At 32.0% G+C, this 20,360-nt stretch overlaps 2 protein-coding genes and 1 non-coding gene across 3 annotated transcripts; 1 reads left to right on the top strand and 2 right to left on the bottom strand.

Moving 5' to 3' along the window:
• Positions 1-7,828: 7,828 nt before the first annotated feature.
• On the top strand, positions 7,829-7,896 carry LOC115229189. The gene has a single exon (XR_003883305.1). It is a non-coding gene; the product is annotated as a small nucleolar RNA U6-53/MBII-28 (small nucleolar RNA).
• Positions 7,897-11,243: 3,347 nt separating this feature from the next.
• On the bottom strand, positions 11,244-12,065 carry LOC115229163 (tigger transposable element-derived protein 6-like). The gene has a single exon (XM_029799568.1). It carries the CDS (start codon positions 12,063-12,065, stop codon positions 11,244-11,246), a length of 822 nt encoding a protein of 273 aa, XP_029655428.1.
• Positions 12,066-13,284: 1,219 nt separating this feature from the next.
• On the bottom strand, positions 13,285-14,485 carry LOC115229161 (tigger transposable element-derived protein 6-like). The gene is made up of 2 exons (XM_029799567.1): positions 14,435-14,485; positions 13,285-14,184 (listed from the first exon to the last, which is right to left on the bottom strand). Exons 1-2 carry the CDS (start codon positions 14,483-14,485, stop codon positions 13,285-13,287), a joined length of 951 nt encoding a protein of 316 aa, XP_029655427.1.
• Between the last annotated feature and the right edge of the window lie 5,875 nt (positions 14,486-20,360).

The following is a 20,360-nucleotide window of genomic DNA, read 5'->3' as shown; positions in this document are numbered from 1 at the left end:
TCTATAATATCGTCTACTCACTCTTTGATTCCTCTGGCTTATCTCATCAAGGATTTGTCTGTATGTTTTTATGATTCTTAGTTATAGAGGACATATGGGACAATCTCTGAGGGGATATTAACTGGTTGTCTGGATGTGCTCCAAAGAAGACACGATCCTGTGGAAAGTTTAGTGGCTATGAAAGATACTCTCTCAAACCTATTGAAGGTAAAATTAATGTTTTAAAACTAATTTAAAGGAGATTGAAAAAGACCCGCAATCTCCCAGAGTGAAAGAACTTGAGCCTCTGAGTGTGGATATTGCAGACGGAGAAGAAAAACAGCGTTCGAGAATATTGAGATCTGCCTGGTATAAACTGTCGTTTCCATATTTCAGTTTGTTCGGATGGTTGTATAATCTTGATCTCATAACGAACGATACTTTATGCTCTCTGCTGAGTAAGCTGCAGTCCTCGACTGTGTTGTCTGATGTGGTTTGTCTGTGTCGAATTGTGTCGATCATTGGACGTAAAATTTCAGTTCAGGACAAGAAGGTTTAGTTTTTATTAATTGTAGAAACTTGGTGAAATTATGGATTATTTGGGGTCCTGTACTAAGTGTAAGGACATGACTGTGGCCTTCACTGTCATGGATCTCGTCGATGATTTCAAAGTACAATTTGTCGTGTATAGTCTAGTCTAATTTCATGCTTGCTCCAAGTCACAGTAAAGACAAATTGTGTATTGCCGAGCTCCAGCAATCCAAACAACTTTATTTACAGAAAAATAAGAAAACTGGTGGGAAGGGACCTGCACCGAGTTCAGAAGTCCAGTCAAGTATAAAGGACGGGTTCAAGGTTGTGGGCAAATCCAACATCAGTGATGTAATTTTAATAAATATTGACAAAAAAGGGCTATAATCAACAAAGAACTCAAAGTAGCTTTTCTCAGAAGAAGAAAACGTTGGATAATAAGTCTCAGGAGTCAACATTCAATTTTAAGGATTTGCCATTTAATGTTCTTCCTAACGAATTGGATTTGAGTGGAGCGAATATGTATTCGTTAGTTGTTATTCTAGTCGTCTTGGAGTATCCGATGTTAAATCTTTTGGAACTTTGGTGAAACTCAGTCAAAAGGAGATTGAAGAGAAGACGGATAGGATTGTCGATTCTTCGAAGGATTGTGACCTTGAGGTAATAGTTTATGCTTATTCCCAGTCGTGTATTTCCATATTCCGTGGTGTATTGCAAACTGTATCAGTGGTTGATTTTTTGAATGAATTGCTGTTTCGATATTGCGAAGAAATGTTGGCCAAACAAAAACAATTTTTTCTCTCCTTTTTTGAAGAGTTACAGAAGCGAGGTCTGCTGAATCCACAAATAATTCACGAATTGTAGGAGGATTCGTTAATTTGTAGGGTTGGGGCAATGATGGAGTCGGTTGATAAATTAATCTACGATTATGATTGCCCGATGGCATTGGTTGACATGGCGGAAATTGTGATTCGTTGCTGTGGGCCTGCCTTAGACATTCGTGGAATATTTAATGTGGTCAAGTCAGACAATTCGGGACCGGACTTTATCTCAGAAATACTGAAAGCTTTGAGGAAGTGGAAGCATTCAGATGAGGATATCAAAAATTTGTGGTTATCGTCCGATATTTCACTTGACGATTTTAAAGCTTCTTCTAGTAGGTTGAAACTGGTAATCGACGAGTGTTTTGCTCAGCTTTAATTATTGTTTCATTTTCTTTGTTAGTACTCATTTTCTAGTTATTTTTAATAAATTTGGTCTTAAAATGTTTTGTTTATATTAATTTAGTTAGAAATAATTTTACTTTTAATAAGTAGTAAACTCGTAAAAATTAAACAAATATTGGTAAATTTTTAGTCAGTAAAAAAAGACAGAATGTATTAGGCGATTTATTTCACCAAATATTGAAAAATGATCTTTTACACACTATCTGCCAGTGTTAAACAAAACACATCAAAAATCTTAACTAATTAAAAAAAATTCTTATCAAATCTTGGTATCTAAAAAGTTTAATTGCTTATATATTATTTTCTCTTTCAATAATAGACTACCCATTCTTTCGACAAATAAAATTATAATGGAAAGACTTGAAAGTATGAGATTCATCCTTTTCACGTTTTTAAAGGTGCCAATATAACTTTTGAGGAAATGAAAAATTCTACTGAACGTCCGTTAAATATTCTAATTAAAAAAGTAAAAGGATAGAAAGAGGGGAATAAGCAGATAAGTTACAAGAATTTACTTAAAACAATCAACTTAACCTCAAAATGAAAGAAATGCCTTTCTTCAAGTCCAATTCGAGAAACAAAAGAGAAGTCTTTATACACGAATACTGGTATAAATAAGGCCTAACTCTACCAAACTTTTGGTAAAGTTCAGGTCATCAATGTGAAAATTGAAACTGTTTAGAAATCGATAACAAGACAAGTTTTTGGTCAAACAGACTTAGTTAAAATAAAGATGGCGAAAAGAATACTTCCAACGGTTCATTGAATCGTTCTGAAAATGTGGGAAAGAATTTCTTGAAAACTACGAGAACCACGTTTCCTACACTTGCAGCAATCTCTTTTATAGACACGGCTCGATCTGTTGTTGATTTGTTTGGATCTATGAACAAATAATTAAAGCAAGTAGCCATAAGCACCTAAGGCAGAGGTGGCCAACCAGTCGATCGCGGTGCATTTCTTAGTCAATCGCCTTCGATATGTAAATTACCTAGTTTTTTAACTGATATTATTACAAAACTGAATGAACTTAATTTAGAATTACAGGAAAGGAATTCATATATTATCGATATGATCAGCTCAATAAATGCTTTCATAATGAAGTTAGAAATATGGATATCTCAAATCCGAAAAAAAATTTTACCAATTTCAACATGTGGAGATTTATGTCTCCAGAAAAATATCCAATATTCATTGATTCGTATCAATGAATTCTTTCATGCTTTGGAAGCATATATTTATGCGAGACATCATTTTAAAGTATGATGAGCCAGAATTACCAATGCCAAAAATTCCATTAACTTTCAATTATAAAATAAAAACTGTTTTATTAAAATATATAAGTCGATTGCCAAAAAATCGCAATATGAAAAGTACCTCGCCGGTGATAAAAGTTGGCCACTCCTAATCTAGGACTTTGCTTGTGCCAGGTACACAATTTTTTTAAGAAAAAAAAAGAACAAGAAAGTTAATTCTTTTTAACTAATTCTGAGGTAGGAAAACCATTAATTACTCTTCTCTTAAAGTTTTTACTATTGTAGTGCGCCCAAATAAACGCTAGGAAGCTCAACATCCCATCCCATGAATCCATTTCCATGGGGAGTCCGTATCTGATAAGATGCTCATGACGGCGTTACTTGTCAAACCCGGTCAGAGCTTCCAGTTTATGAACAAGTTGAATAAGAGCTAAAAATAGCATATTTTGGATAATTATATAGTATTTTTACCATTTTATATAAATTAGAGGTTATTTGATATAGGGAGAGGATCGAGAGAAATTGCAAAAATGTCATGACAACACCCAATACAAGCAAGGTCAAATATGATTTTTCCTGCAGGATTTTAAAAAAGTCGGCCGAAAATATGTAAGTATTATGTAAGTATTTGTTGTATTGGGTTACCAAAAATGTGTAGAAAATACTTAAATTGCCTGAAAATTAATTTTCATTAATTCGCATCTTTATATCAGCTTACTATCAGTGGTTTTTTAAAATTTAAAGATTCTCAGCTCAGTTGAATATCAACTTACGTCAAACTCACATATTATTTGAAAAAATCTCATTAACTTTACATTGTGTTCGAAATTCACTTTTATAAACATGAGAAATTTAAAAAATATTATTCAATTTTTTTTCAACGTTTTCTGTTTTAATCAGTTTAGTGGGAATTTCCTGTGTGATGATTGCTAAAATAACAAGTTATTAAAATATAGGTAAAACAAAAGGAAATTTATATGTGCTTTGGAAGCTATTTTATAGTTTTTATCGTGCAACTTCTAAAAACATATGTTAATATTTATTTTATTAAAATTAAGTAAAAAGTGGATACAATTATTGAAAGAAACAAGAAATACATTTTCTCTAGATAAATGAAGATAGAAATAACTTTAGCTAAGTATTTATTTCGAAGTTTTAACTTTTGCAAAAATTAGATCTAAATACTGACTCGGATCTCGGAATATGATTAATGACATTTAAAACATTAGCTAAACTGGGAAAGATTATTTTCCTAAAAAAACTTAACTAAAAATATATCCAGTCTTACTACTCATTAATTTTAAACTAACTCCTTATAAAAATAAGATTAATTAACGATAAAAACAATTAAACAAATTTTTAAATAAATCTAAACCATGTTAATAAATAAGAAGATATATTAATCCCCAACAGTAAAAGGTGCGTAAACGTCATTATATTGTCGAGCCACACGAATAAAGGAGACTTCCTTAGAAATGTCCTCTAGTTGCTCTGCTCCGACATACGAACAAGCAGATCTTAGTCCATGAAAGATGTCGTTAATGGCTGGAATTATAGATCCTCGGCATTTTATGCGGATAGTTCTCCCTTCAGATCCTCTAAAATTTATTTAAAAATTTCACGACCTGTAATTTTCTAAATTTGAGTCAGAATATTTATTCATAGCCGTTTTTGAACTCATTCCATAATATAACATCGTTTTTGTAGAAGAGTTAGCAGTTTCGATTACGCTTCCGTTCTCATCGTACCCTGCAAACATTCCACCAATCATAACAAAGCTGGCTCCAGCGGAAAAAGCTTTTACAATGTCTCCAGGACATACGCAACCTCCATCCTAAATATATTATCAAAGGTATAACTGAAATAATATGCCCACCGCATTCCTTGGCTGCGATTGCGCATTCCAAGACAGCACTAAACTGGGGATAACCAATTCCAGTCATTATCCGTGTAGTACAAACAGATCCAGAACCTATCCCAACTTTCACTATATCAGCGCCAGAATTAAGTAGTTTTTTGACTCCTTCTCCAGTGACCACATTTCCGACCATAATAATATGATTTGGATAAAGGTTTCTGACTTTAGTAGTAAAAAACGACAGATCTTCCATATATCCATTGGCCACGTCAATGCAGATTGATTTGACATCGGGAACTGCCTTTATAATGCTAACAACGTTTTCCAAATCTTTATCGTGAAGTCCCGTGCTAACCGAAACGTACTATAATGATTACGTCATCACACAACTGGAAGACATTCAGAGTTCTTTTTTACAAATTCAAGCCATTCTGCGGTGTTGTAATGCTTGGAAATAACAGTGTGTATTTTATACTTTAAGTAGAAATAAAATACAGCTACTTTAGAGAGAACAGATGCCATTTGAAAATTACCAATACTATCCATATTACTGGCCATTATAGGAACTCCATTAAATGGGACAGTTGCATATTTGAATGTATAACTAGTCTCCAAATTAACCTATGATAAATATGGGGAACATTTTTTAATACGCTAGATCTGCTTTTGACTTTGCTTTTCTTAGGGACAATTAAAATGTCTTTGAAATCAAGCTTTACATTATTGATCCATTCCATATTGACACAAATACGTACAAGTTTAAACTTTATATAATCACTTCTTTACGTCTAATAATTTAAAATCAATTTTAATAAATGAAATAAAAACATTCAATAAAATATTGCATAGAAATCACAGTACATTTGTTAAATAGGTCACTGCAGAAATCAATATAAAATGTTAGAAACGAAATTTCTTTGTATTTTTAAAAATATTTATGAAAGTGAATTTATTTCATTATCGAAGGAAACTTTAATAAACGAGCTAATTAATGTTTTTTAATATTTATTTATAAATCCCAGATACTAATATTTTGGTTATCCAAAACTTTGAATGTTTTTTTTTTATCTTTCAGATATCATCATCCAAAACTTTGGGTATTTTTTGAGAGACAGATCCTCTGGCAATTGTTTCTTTTTAATTAGAGATAAAAAGCCTCAAAAGTTGTGTGTAAGAACAGGGATTCTAAATATAATCAAAAATGTGTCATTGCAGAGAGGATCCCTAGCTGTTTCCGTCTCTCGATGTGTCATATAAAAGTCGTCGTAAGATTTTCTGGGGCTCTAAATTTTTTTTAACGGGACGGGGGTATTATTTTTATTTAATAAAAATTATTGTCCAAAATAAAAATGTTATATGACCAAAATTTTTCATAATTTCGTTGAAAAATTTATAATTACCAAAACGGAGTTTTCTCTCAAAATGGTGCTCCATCCCTCGAGGTATGCCCAATTAAAAGTCGGAAAGTCGGACTGTATTTTGATTATTCTACTAACAATGATACAATAACTGTTTTAAAAATATTTATTAATTAAATTCTATATTCATTCAATTCTTGTTCTGTTTGTTTTATCAAGATCCGAATATTTTCCAAACAAATAAAAAAATATCATTTTAACTGTTCGTAAATTTCATAAATTTAATTTTATAGATACAAAATCCCAAAAAATTAAATTAATTTAATTCCATGGAAACAAGAAAAGGTCGTTGCTGATATTTATAAATGGTAATTATCGAGAAAATTGATCTTGGAAATCTTATATCGCATAAATTTCGAAATTTAAAGATTGAGAATAATTTGATTCTTTGTGTTTGTCACGATGAAATTATTTATGTCAATATTGGCTCAAAAAACGAAATAAAAAGAATCCCAGCATCATCGACAGATCATAATTACATAATCGAAGTTTTTATAGTTTTTATTACTTTTGGCTGGATTCTGTTACTTAGAAAATTCAGTTTATATAATTATACTTTCAAGCACTTTCATACAAATATATATCACAGAAACAGGCAAACTTTTTCAAACTATTTACATCCAAAAACATTTAGAAGGTATTACTAATTCGTTTTTTTAATGGAGAATCTCATTTCCCAAATGGAATTATTCAGTGGAATGGTTTTTTGTTTGTCGGATTGTCAAATGGGTGTATTTTATGTTTTCAGTATCAGAACAAACAATTTATTTATTTACATACTTTGAAAAGTACTTTAGAAAGAAAATCAATTTAGAACATTTGGGAATTGTTTGTGATTTTGCAAAAGATTCAAATTATTTAGCAAGTGGAGATGACAGAGGTGTTGTGATTTTGTGGAATCAAAAATTCAATGTGTACAAAATATTAAAATTTAATACGTTTGAGACTTAATAATAGCTCAATTTAACAGTGTGATCTCAGCACTTGCATTACATAATATGCAAGTAATCGCTGGGGATATCGAAGGAAGAATAGACGTTCAATCTTTATCTGATAATACACATCACTTTTTTGTCAAAGCTCATTCTCGATGTATACGCTCACTGGAAATTAATAAAAATGTTAAAAATTTTTAAATTATTATTATAGACTGAACTCATGTTATCAGTCGGAGAAGACGGCATAGCTAGAACATGGATAATAAATTCACAAGTCGTATTTTTGTAGTAATAATTAGATTGAAAACCACAGGGAATATATTATTGATGATAGTATGCTTCAGGGTGGAGTATGGGTAGACGATAACGTCTTTGCAACCATAAGTTATGAACGTTCAGATTTAATTTTAAATTCGATTACATAATTTAAATTTCTTTTTTATTATTTGACTTTCCCATAAGAGGATCGTTTAGCAGATAAAATGTAAAGGAGATAAATTGTAATTATCTTTTTTTTACAATTCATCTAATTAGTTATTTTTTAAAAATTATTAAAAAATATATTTTTATAAAGAACGTGTTTATTTTGTGCTTATTGTTCTGTTTTTAAAAGATACATATTCTTGACCTTTGATGACATGCCATGCTAATATGAGTTAACTGACTAAAATATTTCTCATTTCACTGAGGTCTTGTAGACTTATTTTATTTTAAATTAACCTTGAATTTGATTTCATGTGTCTTCTCATTTTTGATTTTGTCTAGTTTAGGAATGTTATTCCTACTCCCACAATAAAAAATTTTTCTAGTGACCTTATCGTAGACCACAATATCGGATTTGTTGTGTCGGACAACAATCCAAGTGCGTATTGGTGTGTCCATTTAATGCACACCTTCGAGTTCACATACCGATTGAACTCGATGGGTTCACAACTTTCTGGACTGCCTCAAGCCATATTTATTGCAGTGCAGAAGATGGAGGGACCTTATCACTTTGTTGTCCCTACATGTGTAATCATAATAAAGCATACTCCAGCACTTTGTGACTAAGTAGTCATCGGCTTACTTTACACTGTTTTCGTTAATTATTGGAAAAATTCTATCCTGCAAATATCTTCTGATCGGGAAGTGTTATTCACATATTTCAACCACGTTGATGACGACGGGCTATCATCGATCAAATGGGCAAATGTTTTAACGAAAAGTTCCTTACGTAAAAGTCTGTGGCGAAGCGTCTGGTTAAGATGTAGAGAACAAAATCTTACTTTCCAATGGATCAAAAAAAAATCAAATCTCTAATTTTAGTGAATGTTCAAATGAATAAAATTAAAAAATAATACTTTGGGCGTATTTTCCTCAATAAAATTTTGAGTAATATTTTGGAAAAAGTTTTGTTATTTTACCACCACTAGAAAAATTAATGCAAGCTCATTTAAAAGACAAAATACTTTAAATCAATACAATTTGGACTTTTTATTAGAATGTACTGGTATATATTCAATTAAATGGATTTATTGTTCACGTATTGAACCATTAAATAAGCGAAAAAAACTGGTAAAATTATACGCATAACCGCAAAAGATTGATATAAAAGGAAATGCTAATTCGCATATTTAGTATATCAGCGAAATGAACAGTCTTTATTGTCAGCATGTCACACCCATATATAATGAAATAAATGCAGTTTGGAGCTGCTGGGTTGAGTATCTCATTAGCAATAAATACGTCAATTTTAACAGTGCTGCAATGTTCCGAAGTAACGGATCTTTGCTTGCAACTTCGTCTAACAATTTTGTTATATCTCAAAATGAAATAAAAGTATTTAATAAGATCAGATTATTCTATTTATAGGAGATTTTACATTACATTTCGGCCGGTAATAACTCCAAGCAAAAAATAGTAAAAATAAAAGGATTCACTCACGTTATTCAAGATGTTGACGAAAAAATACTTGTAGCTTTCAATGGACGGAATTTTTATTTGATAGCACCCTCAAAAAAAATGGTTGTGGTCGGAATGATTATCACTTCAAAACAACTTGTTGTTGCGAAAAAAATAATCCAAGCAATGGTCGCTCGATTATGTTCCCGAGGCTACTAGGTGATCGATCGTATTGAAAATTAGGTCGATTATCAAATTGTTCTATGCATTAGCATAAAAAATTTAATTAGTTTCAATGTAACATTTTACTTTCATCAAAATAAATCTTTGAAACTAATAATTACGATAATTTAAACATTAGTCACTTCTTTTCATTATGTCAATGCTTCGGGAAACTCTATAAGCTATTGGTGTTTGAAAAACTAATATCTAATTGCCATAATGTGTTTGAAAATGAATTAAGAATCGGTAGAAGGTTTAAACAACATAAAATTACTTCTAATTTCAGGTTAATATAATTTTTACGGAACTAAACATACCATATTTCCATTAAAATGAGAGCCTGAAGAGTCTTTAATCTATATTTTTTATCCTTTAGGTATAATTATTAGTAATTTGAACAGAGAAACGTGTTCGTGCAAATAGAAATTGATATAAAAGAATTTCATCCAAAAATTTCCTCACATCGGAAAGAGTTCTGACATCGTTCCGTGTTGTTTTAGTAATGTTGGATTCAAAAAGTATAATGTAAGTTGGGCTTTTTGTTTTGAGGTTATTTAATTGACGAAAATAATTATTTTCAGAACAACATTCATTAAGAATTAAGATGGATTAAAAATAAGCTGGAAAACGGATTAGTTTTCAATTTCCTTGAAGGATTTCAAAAACTTTTTAGGATGCCAGCAGGTTTTTAAAAATCATAAAATATGAAATTTTTGTTACTTTTGATAACTTGAAAATATGAAGAATCTGAATATTTAATCTCAACTATCTGAGTTAAAAATCAATCTTCTATAGGTGGAAATATATTTCTTTTCTTCCTCATATGAATAATATTGTAAGGGAAACCTAACTGTTGGCTTTTAAAAATTGTATCTAGAAACTGAAAATGGCGCAACTATCCTTGAAAAACCAAGTTTAATTTGTAATGTCAGCCACAAATTCATTATTCAACCACAATTATTAATCATTAAAAAAAGATAACAAAACACAAGATCGAAGAACCTTTAGAATATACGCAAGGATTCGAACCATTTTTATATCCTTAACAAAATTAACTAAAAAGTTGATTAAATAGTAGATAATCACAACTGCGAATGCAAACGCCACCGAAATAGAACTGGAGGTTTGGGTGTGGTAAAAGATTTTCCTGTTTAAAAATTTGGCTAAAGAAGGAAACATAGGGATTTAGGCAGAGATCAACACTTGAATAATAATTACTAAATTCATAAAATAAAGCTACGATAATACAAAAGTAAGCGATTCAAAAAGAATATCTAAAAATTGTGGCATTGCTACGTCTTTAGATTGCCGGGCCATTTGTTTGGAATAGTTAAAAGTTTACTAAGGTCTTTGGTCTCTTCGAAATGAGAAATCTGATTTGATTTCAATTCGAAAAAACCCATTGCCTGAACTGAGAGGGACACATCAGTCAAACCCGCATATCGGTTAGCACTGATGTGTGCAGCAGAAAGAAAGCAGGCCAGACTGTACTGGTAGAAGTCAAGCTTTAAGCTTTTGAAAGATTATATGACACCAATTAGGTTTCCACTTGAATGCTTTGAATGGTCTGTGGATAGCGGAAGGTTTGAGTTCGTTTTTAAAGAAACCAAGTCGTCGCTTGGTATTTCCAAGAAAAAATATTTGAAAAATGTAAAATTTTGTAAACAAGGCAACAGATTCTAAAAATCGTAGAGAAATGTTTATTATTCTTATTACAGTACGACCCCGGTTTGGGGCAGCATTTTTATCATAGTGCCCCAAAAAGCGGGGGTGCCCCAAAATGCGAGGGTAAAGATTTTTTGCTTTTATTTTCTCCTCAATAGATTTTTATTGCATTTTAGACTATAAATTAAAATTATTTAATATTAATAAAAATTCTAACATAGTCCTTTCTTAATAAAATTTAAAAATTTTAATAAATCCAACAAAAAATACTATTAAAAGTAATCAGTAATTTTCTCACCGAATTGGTTTTTTTTCAGTTCTCCTGATAGGTTTTTTCTAAATTCGTAGTAGATTTTCAAAAATTGTGGACATGTACTGAAAATATTATCTTCTAGAGAATTCACGATGTTTATGATTTCTTTAATTGATGATTTTTTAGATTCATATCCATCATAAGTAATTTTGTCCTCAATAATATCTGTCGAATCCATTGAAATAACATCTGAAATCACGTCATCTATTAATTCTTCGTCCAACTGTACATTATCCGAAATTTTTGATCTGTTTTCATTTATTTTCTGCCAGCAATTAATTATCGTTGTCTCTGACATCATTTTCCATGCCTCCCCGACAACTGTAATGACTTGTCTAAGATTGACATTATTCAAATTCAAATCAGAAAGCTGTTCTTTTTCAAATATAAGAGTAAAATCAATCAGTTTATTGAAATAGAGGGACTTGAAGGATTTTATTATTCCCATATCTAGGGGTTGAATTAAAGCGGTCGTATTTTTGGGAAGAAAAAGTAAATAAACATTGGAATATTCTGTATTTCTGTGACAGCTCGCATTATCCAGTATTAAGACAATTTTTCTCTTTTCATTGATCATATCTTGATTTACTTTCCATAACCATTTCCCAAAAATATCACTAGTCATCCACGAATTTTTTGATGCAGCATATAGTACTCCGTGATCCTCAGCGTTAAAATTTTTTAAACACCTAGGAGATTTGAATTTTCCAATTAATAGAGGTTTTAACTTTTCACCAAGTGCATTACAACAAAGGAGAAGGGTAACTTTCTCTTTGCTCATTTTAATTCCATTGCATTTGTCATTAAATTGAACAAAAGATTTCGACGGCGTTCGCTTTATGTATAAAGCTGTTTCATCACAGTTAAAAATATTTTCACTTCCTACAGTTTCCAACAGTTGTCATAATCAGCAAAAAAATTGGAAACCGTAGAAAGGTCAGATGAATTCTTTTCTCCACTTATAGTTTTAAATAGCAACTCGTGTTTTCTTGAACCGGTCTAGCCATCCATTTGATGCCTTAAATGATTCATAATTTATCTTTTTAGATAATTTTTTTGCAATCAGTTTTAAGATAGTTCCAGAAATTGGAAGAAATTCATCTCTCAGACGTAGAAAAGTTTCAAAAACTAATCTATCTAATTCATTATTTGGATCATGTGATTCCTTGATTCTATCGGATTCAGTTAATCCCGCGTCAAAATAATAAACAAAATTTTGTTTAATGCGAGAAATAGTACCTGTAATTAATAATTAGTTAAAAAAGATACCTTTGGTCGTTTTATACTTTTTAGCAAGATCTCTTTCTGAAAATTGACCATGTTTTATATCTTTAGCGATTTTAATTTTTGTTTCATAATTAATCTTTGAATTCTTTTTACGAACCATACTAAAGTCAAAAAAAACACGTGAAATAATAGTATTAATTAATAATTAATAAATAAACTAACATTTTGTAATTAAATAAATTAAATAAGTGCCCCAAACCGGGGTCATCAAAAATAAATAATAGAATGAAAAATTTACTGTTTTCAAAAACTGCCCCTAAAAGCGGGGGTGCCCCAAAACCCGAGGGTGCCCCACCCATGGGGTCTGCCCCAAACCGGGGTCGTACTGTATTGAGGACAAAATTACTTATGATGGATATGAATCTAAAAAATCATCAATTAAAGAAATCATAAACATCGTGAATTCTCTAGAAGATAATATTTTCAGTACATGTCCACAATTTTTGAAAATCTACTACGAATTTAGAAAAAACCTATCAGGAGAACTGAAAAAAAAACCAATTCGGTGAGAAAATTACTGATTACTTTTAATAGTATTTTTTGTTGGATTTATTAAAATTTTTAAATTTTATTAGAAAGGACTATGTTAGAATTTTATTAATATTAAATAATTTTAATTTATAGTCTAAAATGCAATAAAAATCTATTGAGGAGAAAATAAAAGCAAAAAATCTTTACCCTCGCATTTTGGGGCACCCCCGCTTTTTGGGGCACTATGATAAAAATGCTGCCCCAAACCGGGGTCGTACTGTAATATCTGTCGAATCCATTGAAATAACATCTGAAATCACGTCATCTATTAATTCTTCGTCCAACTGTACATTATCCGAAATTTTTGATCTGTTTTCATTTATTTTCTGCCAGCAATTAATTATCGTTGTCTCTGACATCATTTTCCATGCCTCCCCGACAACTGTAATGACTTGTCTAAGATTGACATTATTCAAATTCAAATCAGAAAGCTGTTCTTTTTCAAATATAAGAGTAAAATCAATCAGTTTATTGAAATAGAGGGACTTGAAGGATTTTATTATTCCCATATCTAGGGGTTGAATTAAAGCGGTCGTATTTTTGGGAAGAAAAAGTAAATAAACATTGGAATATTCTGTATTTCTGTGACAGCTCGCATTATCCAGTATTAAGACAATTTTTCTCTTTTCATTGATCATATCTTGATTTACTTTCCATAACCATTTCCCAAAAATATCACTAGTCATCCACGAATTTTTTGATGCAGCATATAGTACTCCGTGATCCTCAGCGTTAAAATTTTTTAAACACCTAGGAGATTTGAATTTTCCAATTAATAGAGGTTTTAACTTTTCACCAAGTGCATTACAACAAAGGAGAAGGGTAACTTTCTCTTTGCTCATTTTAATTCCATTGCATTTGTCATTAAATTGAACAAAAGATTTCGACGGCGTTCGCTTTATGTATAAAGCTGTTTCATCACAGTTAAAAATATTTTCACTTCCTACAGTTTCCAAACAGTTGTCATAATCAGCAAAAAAATTGGAAACCGTAGAAAGGTCAGATGAATTCTTTTCTCCACTTATAGTTTTAAATAGCAACTCGTGTCTTTTCTTGAACCGGTCTAGCCATCCATTTGATGCCTTAAATGATTCATAATTTATCTTTTTAGATAATTTTTTTGCAATCAGTTTTAAGATAGTTCCAGAAATTGGAAGAAATTCATCTCTCAGACGTAGAAAAGTTTCAAAAACTAATCTATCTAATTCATTATTTGGATCATGTGATTCCTTGATTCTATCGGATTCAGTTAATCCCGCGTCAAAATAATAAACAAAATTTTGTTTAATGCGAGAAATAGTACCTGTAATTAATAATTAGTTAAAAAGATACCTTTGGTCGTTTTATACTTTTTAGCAAGATCTCTTTCTGAAAATTGACCATGTTTTATATCTTTAGCGATTTTAATTTTTGTTTCATAATTAATCTTTGAATTCTTTTTACGAACCATACTAAAGTCAAAATAAACACGTGAAATAATAGTATTAATTAATAATTAATAAATAAACTAACATTTTGTAATTAAATAAATTAAATAAGTGCCCCAAACCGGGGTCATCAAAAATAAATAATAGAATGAAAAATTTACTGTTTTCAAAAACTGCCCCTAAAAGCGGGGGTGCCCCAAAACCCGAGGGTGCCCCACCCATGGGGTCTGCCCCAAACCGGGGTCGTACTGTACTTGTTTTGTGCAAGGTCAAAAAACAGAAAACACATTTTTATACCAAAAATATACAGATCTTGTTTTTAATGTAGACGGAAATGTATTTTTGGTACTTGTAGATTTCATGCTGCACGAAATAATGCTCTAACTGAATTTTGGAAAATTTTTTTGATTATTTGAACTAAAATTAAAACAAATGAACAATGCCGAATTTGTAAATATTATTATAAATTTTTTTAAATAAAATTTTGAATTTGTAAGTGCGTTGTGGGGATGAATAATAACTTTTGTATGCGAAATTTTTCTAAATTGAAGGACTACGAACTACCACGGTCGGAAATGGAGTCAGTTACGTTCTTACAGGAGGTCGGAATCATACCAATGGAAAAGAAATGCGAAAAAAGACATTTCATGGCCCTTCAGCGGGATACTACCACATGGGTGTGCAATAAAAGCGAGTGCCGAACTTATAGTTCTGTCAGAAACGGTATAATAAGAGAGAACTTTATTTTTAGGTACGTGGCTCGAAGGCAAGACAGTGCCCTTAGCATCATGTATTCGTTTTATCTATATGTGGAGCTTTGACAGACACACAATTTCATGGTGTCGGCGTCAATTGGAGTGGAGTAGCCAAACTATTTGTAATTGGTCTCACTCCCTGCGGGAGGTATGTGCTGATTATTTAGTTAATCGTCCGAACACATTGATTGGTATATTATCGCACCGGGTTTAGTGATATACTCTGACAAATGGAATGGTAATTGTAATTACTTTATTCTTGTTAATAGGTTATTCAACGCCAGATCTTAATGCTCTTGCACATGTGCACCTTACAGTCAATCACAGGCGAATTTTGTAGACCCGAGGACCGGTGCACATACTCAGACTGTGGAGAGAATGTGGAGGAGCGCAAAATGGCGCAATAAAAGACACAGAGGAACCGCACGACACTACATGGGTGAATACTTTGCTGGTATACTCCGATTTAATGTGTAGAATTTTTATGGAGAAGGCAAGTGAGCCATTTGGACAACGCTTTCGACGAATTATTAGACGCAATCGTTGGATATCGCCCACCGAACGTCACAGTACCGTATTTTTTTCAAATCGTTCAATTGTGATTAACTTTGATAAAAATTTGCTGTTGATGAACCTCTAAAACCCGTCAAGCATCTGAAAGGAAAAAGTATTTTGTATTTGTTATATTTAGATAACAATTAATCGGTTAAATGTGGGCGGGCATTTCTGCCTGACTTTTTAGTAATCGTACAAGTTGGCGAATAAAAACTACGAAGTTATTTATGGAGGAGAATATGGGTCAGCAATAAAGAATTTTGGTGATGAGTGAAAATATCTCTCTTCAACAAAGTAAAGATATTAAATCTTGTATTTCATTTCCCTTTGTGTTGACGAAAGTATTGACATCTGGATTGTCACGCCTAGCAATTTTTATCAGATATTACGCCGTGAATACTATTCTGGAAGAATTATTGTGTTTGCCAGCATTAGCAACAACTACAAAAGTCGATATTTTTAAACAATTGTAAATTCGATCACAGAGAAAAAGATAGATATTTCAAAAATAGTATCAATAACCACAGATGGTGCACCCACTATGATTGGAAAGAATAATGGTTTTTTCAGCTTACTTACACAGCACGTCGGGCATCCAGTTCGTGGTTTTCATTAGATCGCAAAATCTGAATTCGAGTCATTCGAGCACATTACAATCGTTGTCACAAAATAATTAACTTCATATCTGCTCGGTCCTTAAATAAAAGAAAATTTCAGACATTATTAAATGAAGTAAATTCAGTACATATGGGTTTTTATAAATATTTATAATCGGCTAAAAGGATTAATTATGTATAACAATGTAAGATGGTTGAGCCGTGGAAAAGTTATTGAACAATTTGTCCAGTGTTTGGATGAAGTGCAAATATTTTTACAGAGTGAAAAAGTAATTGATAAGTATCCACAATTAATGGACCCTGGATGGATCCTTAAACTAACATTTCTGGCAGATTTTACGTGCCATTTAATTGAATTCAGCTTGAATTTGCAAGGTGTTAATAAATTATTATATCACACGATTGATTCAATTCAGGTATTTAGGTTAAATTGGTTGTTTTTAATCTTGATGTACTTTCCAACAATTTAAATATTTAAAAAATACCAAAAAATTCTAGAAATTAAATTTATTTGTGCATGAAAAATAGATCTACCTAAACAAATTCTAGAATTTTCATCGTTAATTAAGTCAGTAATTCATGAATTTTCTTCGAGATTTGTTGAATTAAAACTATTTCCCCAAACATCCAAATTTATAATATATCCAGATTCAATTACATTTGATAAACTTAATTTGAAGATCTGGAAATACAGCTAATAGATCTACATTACAGTTTTATTTGGAAACAAAAATTTGTTGATTTGAGAAATACAAGTTACGAACCTATCTTAAATAATATCTATTTTTTTGAAGAAGATAAATAATTATTTTAGTAAATGATTCTTTAAATGCAATTTGTTTTAATCGCCTTTATAAATTTTTAAATTGCTTTTTAAGTTAATAATTTTGCTGGGCACACCTTAAATTGTAAATTTCTATTTTTAGCACATCGACTGAAAACCTTTGCCATCATAAACAAATTAATCCTAAAAACTTATTATTTTTGCATTTCAGATGACAAAATAATATTTTTCAGAAAAAATTTGCCATTTTGGTTATTTCTTCGAAATTATTTTGCTATTTTCAACTCCCCTAATTATAAAACAATCTTCAAAACAAAACAACAGACCTTACTTAAATAGTAATAATTACCAATAATAATTAAATAAATTAATGCTAAAAAATTGTAGACTAACTGGACACGAATTTATAAGTGCCATCAGTCATTTCAATTGCCCAACGAAATTTGTCTCGCTGAGTTTTGTTGTAAATCTTTTCAATAGGCACGTCATTTCTCAAACACCTACAAACAATCCAAACAAAACCAAACCAAGAAACAGAAATACGCGGGTCCAAATAGTTCAACTTTGAAGTCCCCATTGCAATCTGTTTACACTCATCCTAACCTAAATCCACCAAATGCACATACACGATCCGTCGCGGTCATTTTTAACTTCTCCAACGTATTCAGTGCCGTACTTACCTTTTTCTGCATTGCTTCATACGACCTATTATTTATAAAAGTAACAAATCAAACTTTCGTTTCGATTCTGTCTGAGAAGTTACGTAATCAGCTTTTCTTGTCTTCAACTCCTTCTCCAATTCCTCAATTGCTGTCTTTTTCCCCTCAATCTAAAAATACTGAAAAATAAACTCACTTTTCGTTGCATGTTATCCATTGACTTGGCAAATGTCTTAGGAACCGATCTCTGGTGATTACACAACACTGCCACTGCCCGATTGCCTCGATTATACGACAAAACTTTTTCCGCGACCAAAGAATTGGCTATTCATAACACAAAATGCGGATATACGGTCAGTGAGGATTTCCAGTTGGTCTTCCAAGGTCCTCGAGGCGTTGTAAGTACGGAAAACCTTGGCGGTTAACCCTGGCATCAACTCTTGGAGATATTTGTTCAAAGATGTCGTCTTGGACATTAAATAGTTAATTTAAACCGACAGACTATCGAATAGACTGTCCTCCGGTTTTTTGTCCTTCATAAAAATCCGTAAATTTTTATACGCCTTGGGAAAGACGGCAACCTTGTTTTGATATCGAATAGAATCCTTCCCCAGAAAGTCAAACTCCACAACATAGTCATCATGCAGAGTCACATGCTCCACTCTGAGGGAACAACACCCCACCGTATCTGCAGTATCCTCATCCTTTTCATTTCCCGCCCTCAATGCCAATCGGTCAATAAAATAAAGGGCCACGGCACGTTGTCTTTTGCCCATTTCCTTGGACTTGAAGTCGTCGTTGTAGTTCCTTCTGATGTCCTCAATCCTTCCGTGGAGTCTCCTGGCCAAGTCAAACTTCTCCATGTCCTTCACGCCCTGCCAAGCCTCAGGACTTGCGGAAAAACCTTCAATTTGGAGGAGGAGGCCAGCATTATATATTTCGTTGTATTTAACACCGGTTCTGTCCAACTGGCCAGGAAAGTCACGGAATTGTCATTAATCACGTCCTTCCACCGACTTCCGGGGGGCGGGTCCACAGTGGTGTCAGCACTGCAGTTTATAGTCACGTCCTCTGGCCGAATTCGACTTTTCAACTTGCCCATTTTTGGGTGGTTTCCCCTTCCTCGAAACAGTCCAGGAGGCTCGATTTTGAAATTGCCGATTTTTTCGCGATGACCGTCCAAAATACAAAAACCGAACTCCTCTTGGAGTTTCTCGTTTGCCTCTTTCAGGGACTTTGGTTAGAATTAGACAACTCACTTGTTTCTCTTCTTTAGACATGGATTTCCGTTTTTCGGTTTGTTCGACATAAAAGTCGTGGATTGGCCTGAAATCACACAATTCCAAGTTTTTTATTAGTTTTTTCTCATTTTCTGACATGACTGACGTCCAATCCTCAAAAAAGTTCTTTCTAAATGTCTCCATCGTTGTGAATTCGTGATCCAACATCCGAGCGTAATATCCCGCCACTTCTTCTGCCGGAGAACTCAAAATCACCTCATTTCCTTCACAAATCACCAAAATAAAAAAACCGTCGTATTTCATTTTTATGTTTTCTGGCAAACGTACATATTCTGGCGGAAAAACAGGGCCTTTGTGATGTAGAGTTGTCCATTTTATTGTATTGTTTTTTAGGGGTTCTTCCCACCTGTTGATTTCACGGAATTTGTTGGTATTACCACTTCCAACGGGATTCGTCTTCCTCTTCTTTTTTAATACGTTTTTGTAGCTTGGAGGGAGATGATTTGAGGTTGTCGGGATGTTCTCTTTTGGATGATTTTTTTAGTTTTTTTTGGTCGGGTTGGTCTGGATTGATTTCTTTTTTTATTTGTGGAATGCGTTCTTTTTTTGGTTTTTTAGAAATGTTATTTTTTTCATTTCTGATTATTATTTTGGATATGAGATTATACTTTTTGTTTTTAGAATTTGTTTCTAATTTAATTTCAGGATTATCCTAGTTTTTAAAAATAATATTTAACTTTTTTCACCATTTACCACAAGCAGCAATACGCTGCAGCTAACAGTTAAATATATTTAAAATTATATATATTTTTTTATATAAAAATAATTATTTAAAAATTTTAAACCTCTTTTATATTCTGCTCGGACCGCAAGCGTATTTTGAAATGAAAAATATAGAAAATAGTTTATTAACGGTCATAAATACATATTTATTGTCGTATGTCATAAGAACCCGGGCGTTGATACTGTCCGGGCTGATAAGACCGACTGATCACTTGAAAACATTAACATCCAGCAAACTTTGTTTCAAGAGAAACAAACTAAAGAGAAGTTAAATCCTCAAGGAAAAGAACCCAAATAAAAGGTTACTTATAGGAAATCCCAAAAAATTTTTTTAAATTTTAGGAATCTTCTGATGTTTGATTTAATTCCTGCATGTGAACAACCCCAAGTCTAACTCTAACCTTAATTTTAGCCCAAATCTTAATCCAAACCCTAGC

This window comes from Octopus sinensis, unplaced genomic scaffold (genome assembly GCF_006345805.1).
Source record: "Octopus sinensis unplaced genomic scaffold, ASM634580v1 Contig12060, whole genome shotgun sequence".
NCBI lineage: Eukaryota > Metazoa > Mollusca > Cephalopoda > Octopoda > Octopodidae > Octopus > Octopus sinensis.
The sequence above is the reverse complement of the archived record's forward strand: the minus strand, read 5'-3'. Positions and strand labels throughout refer to the sequence as shown.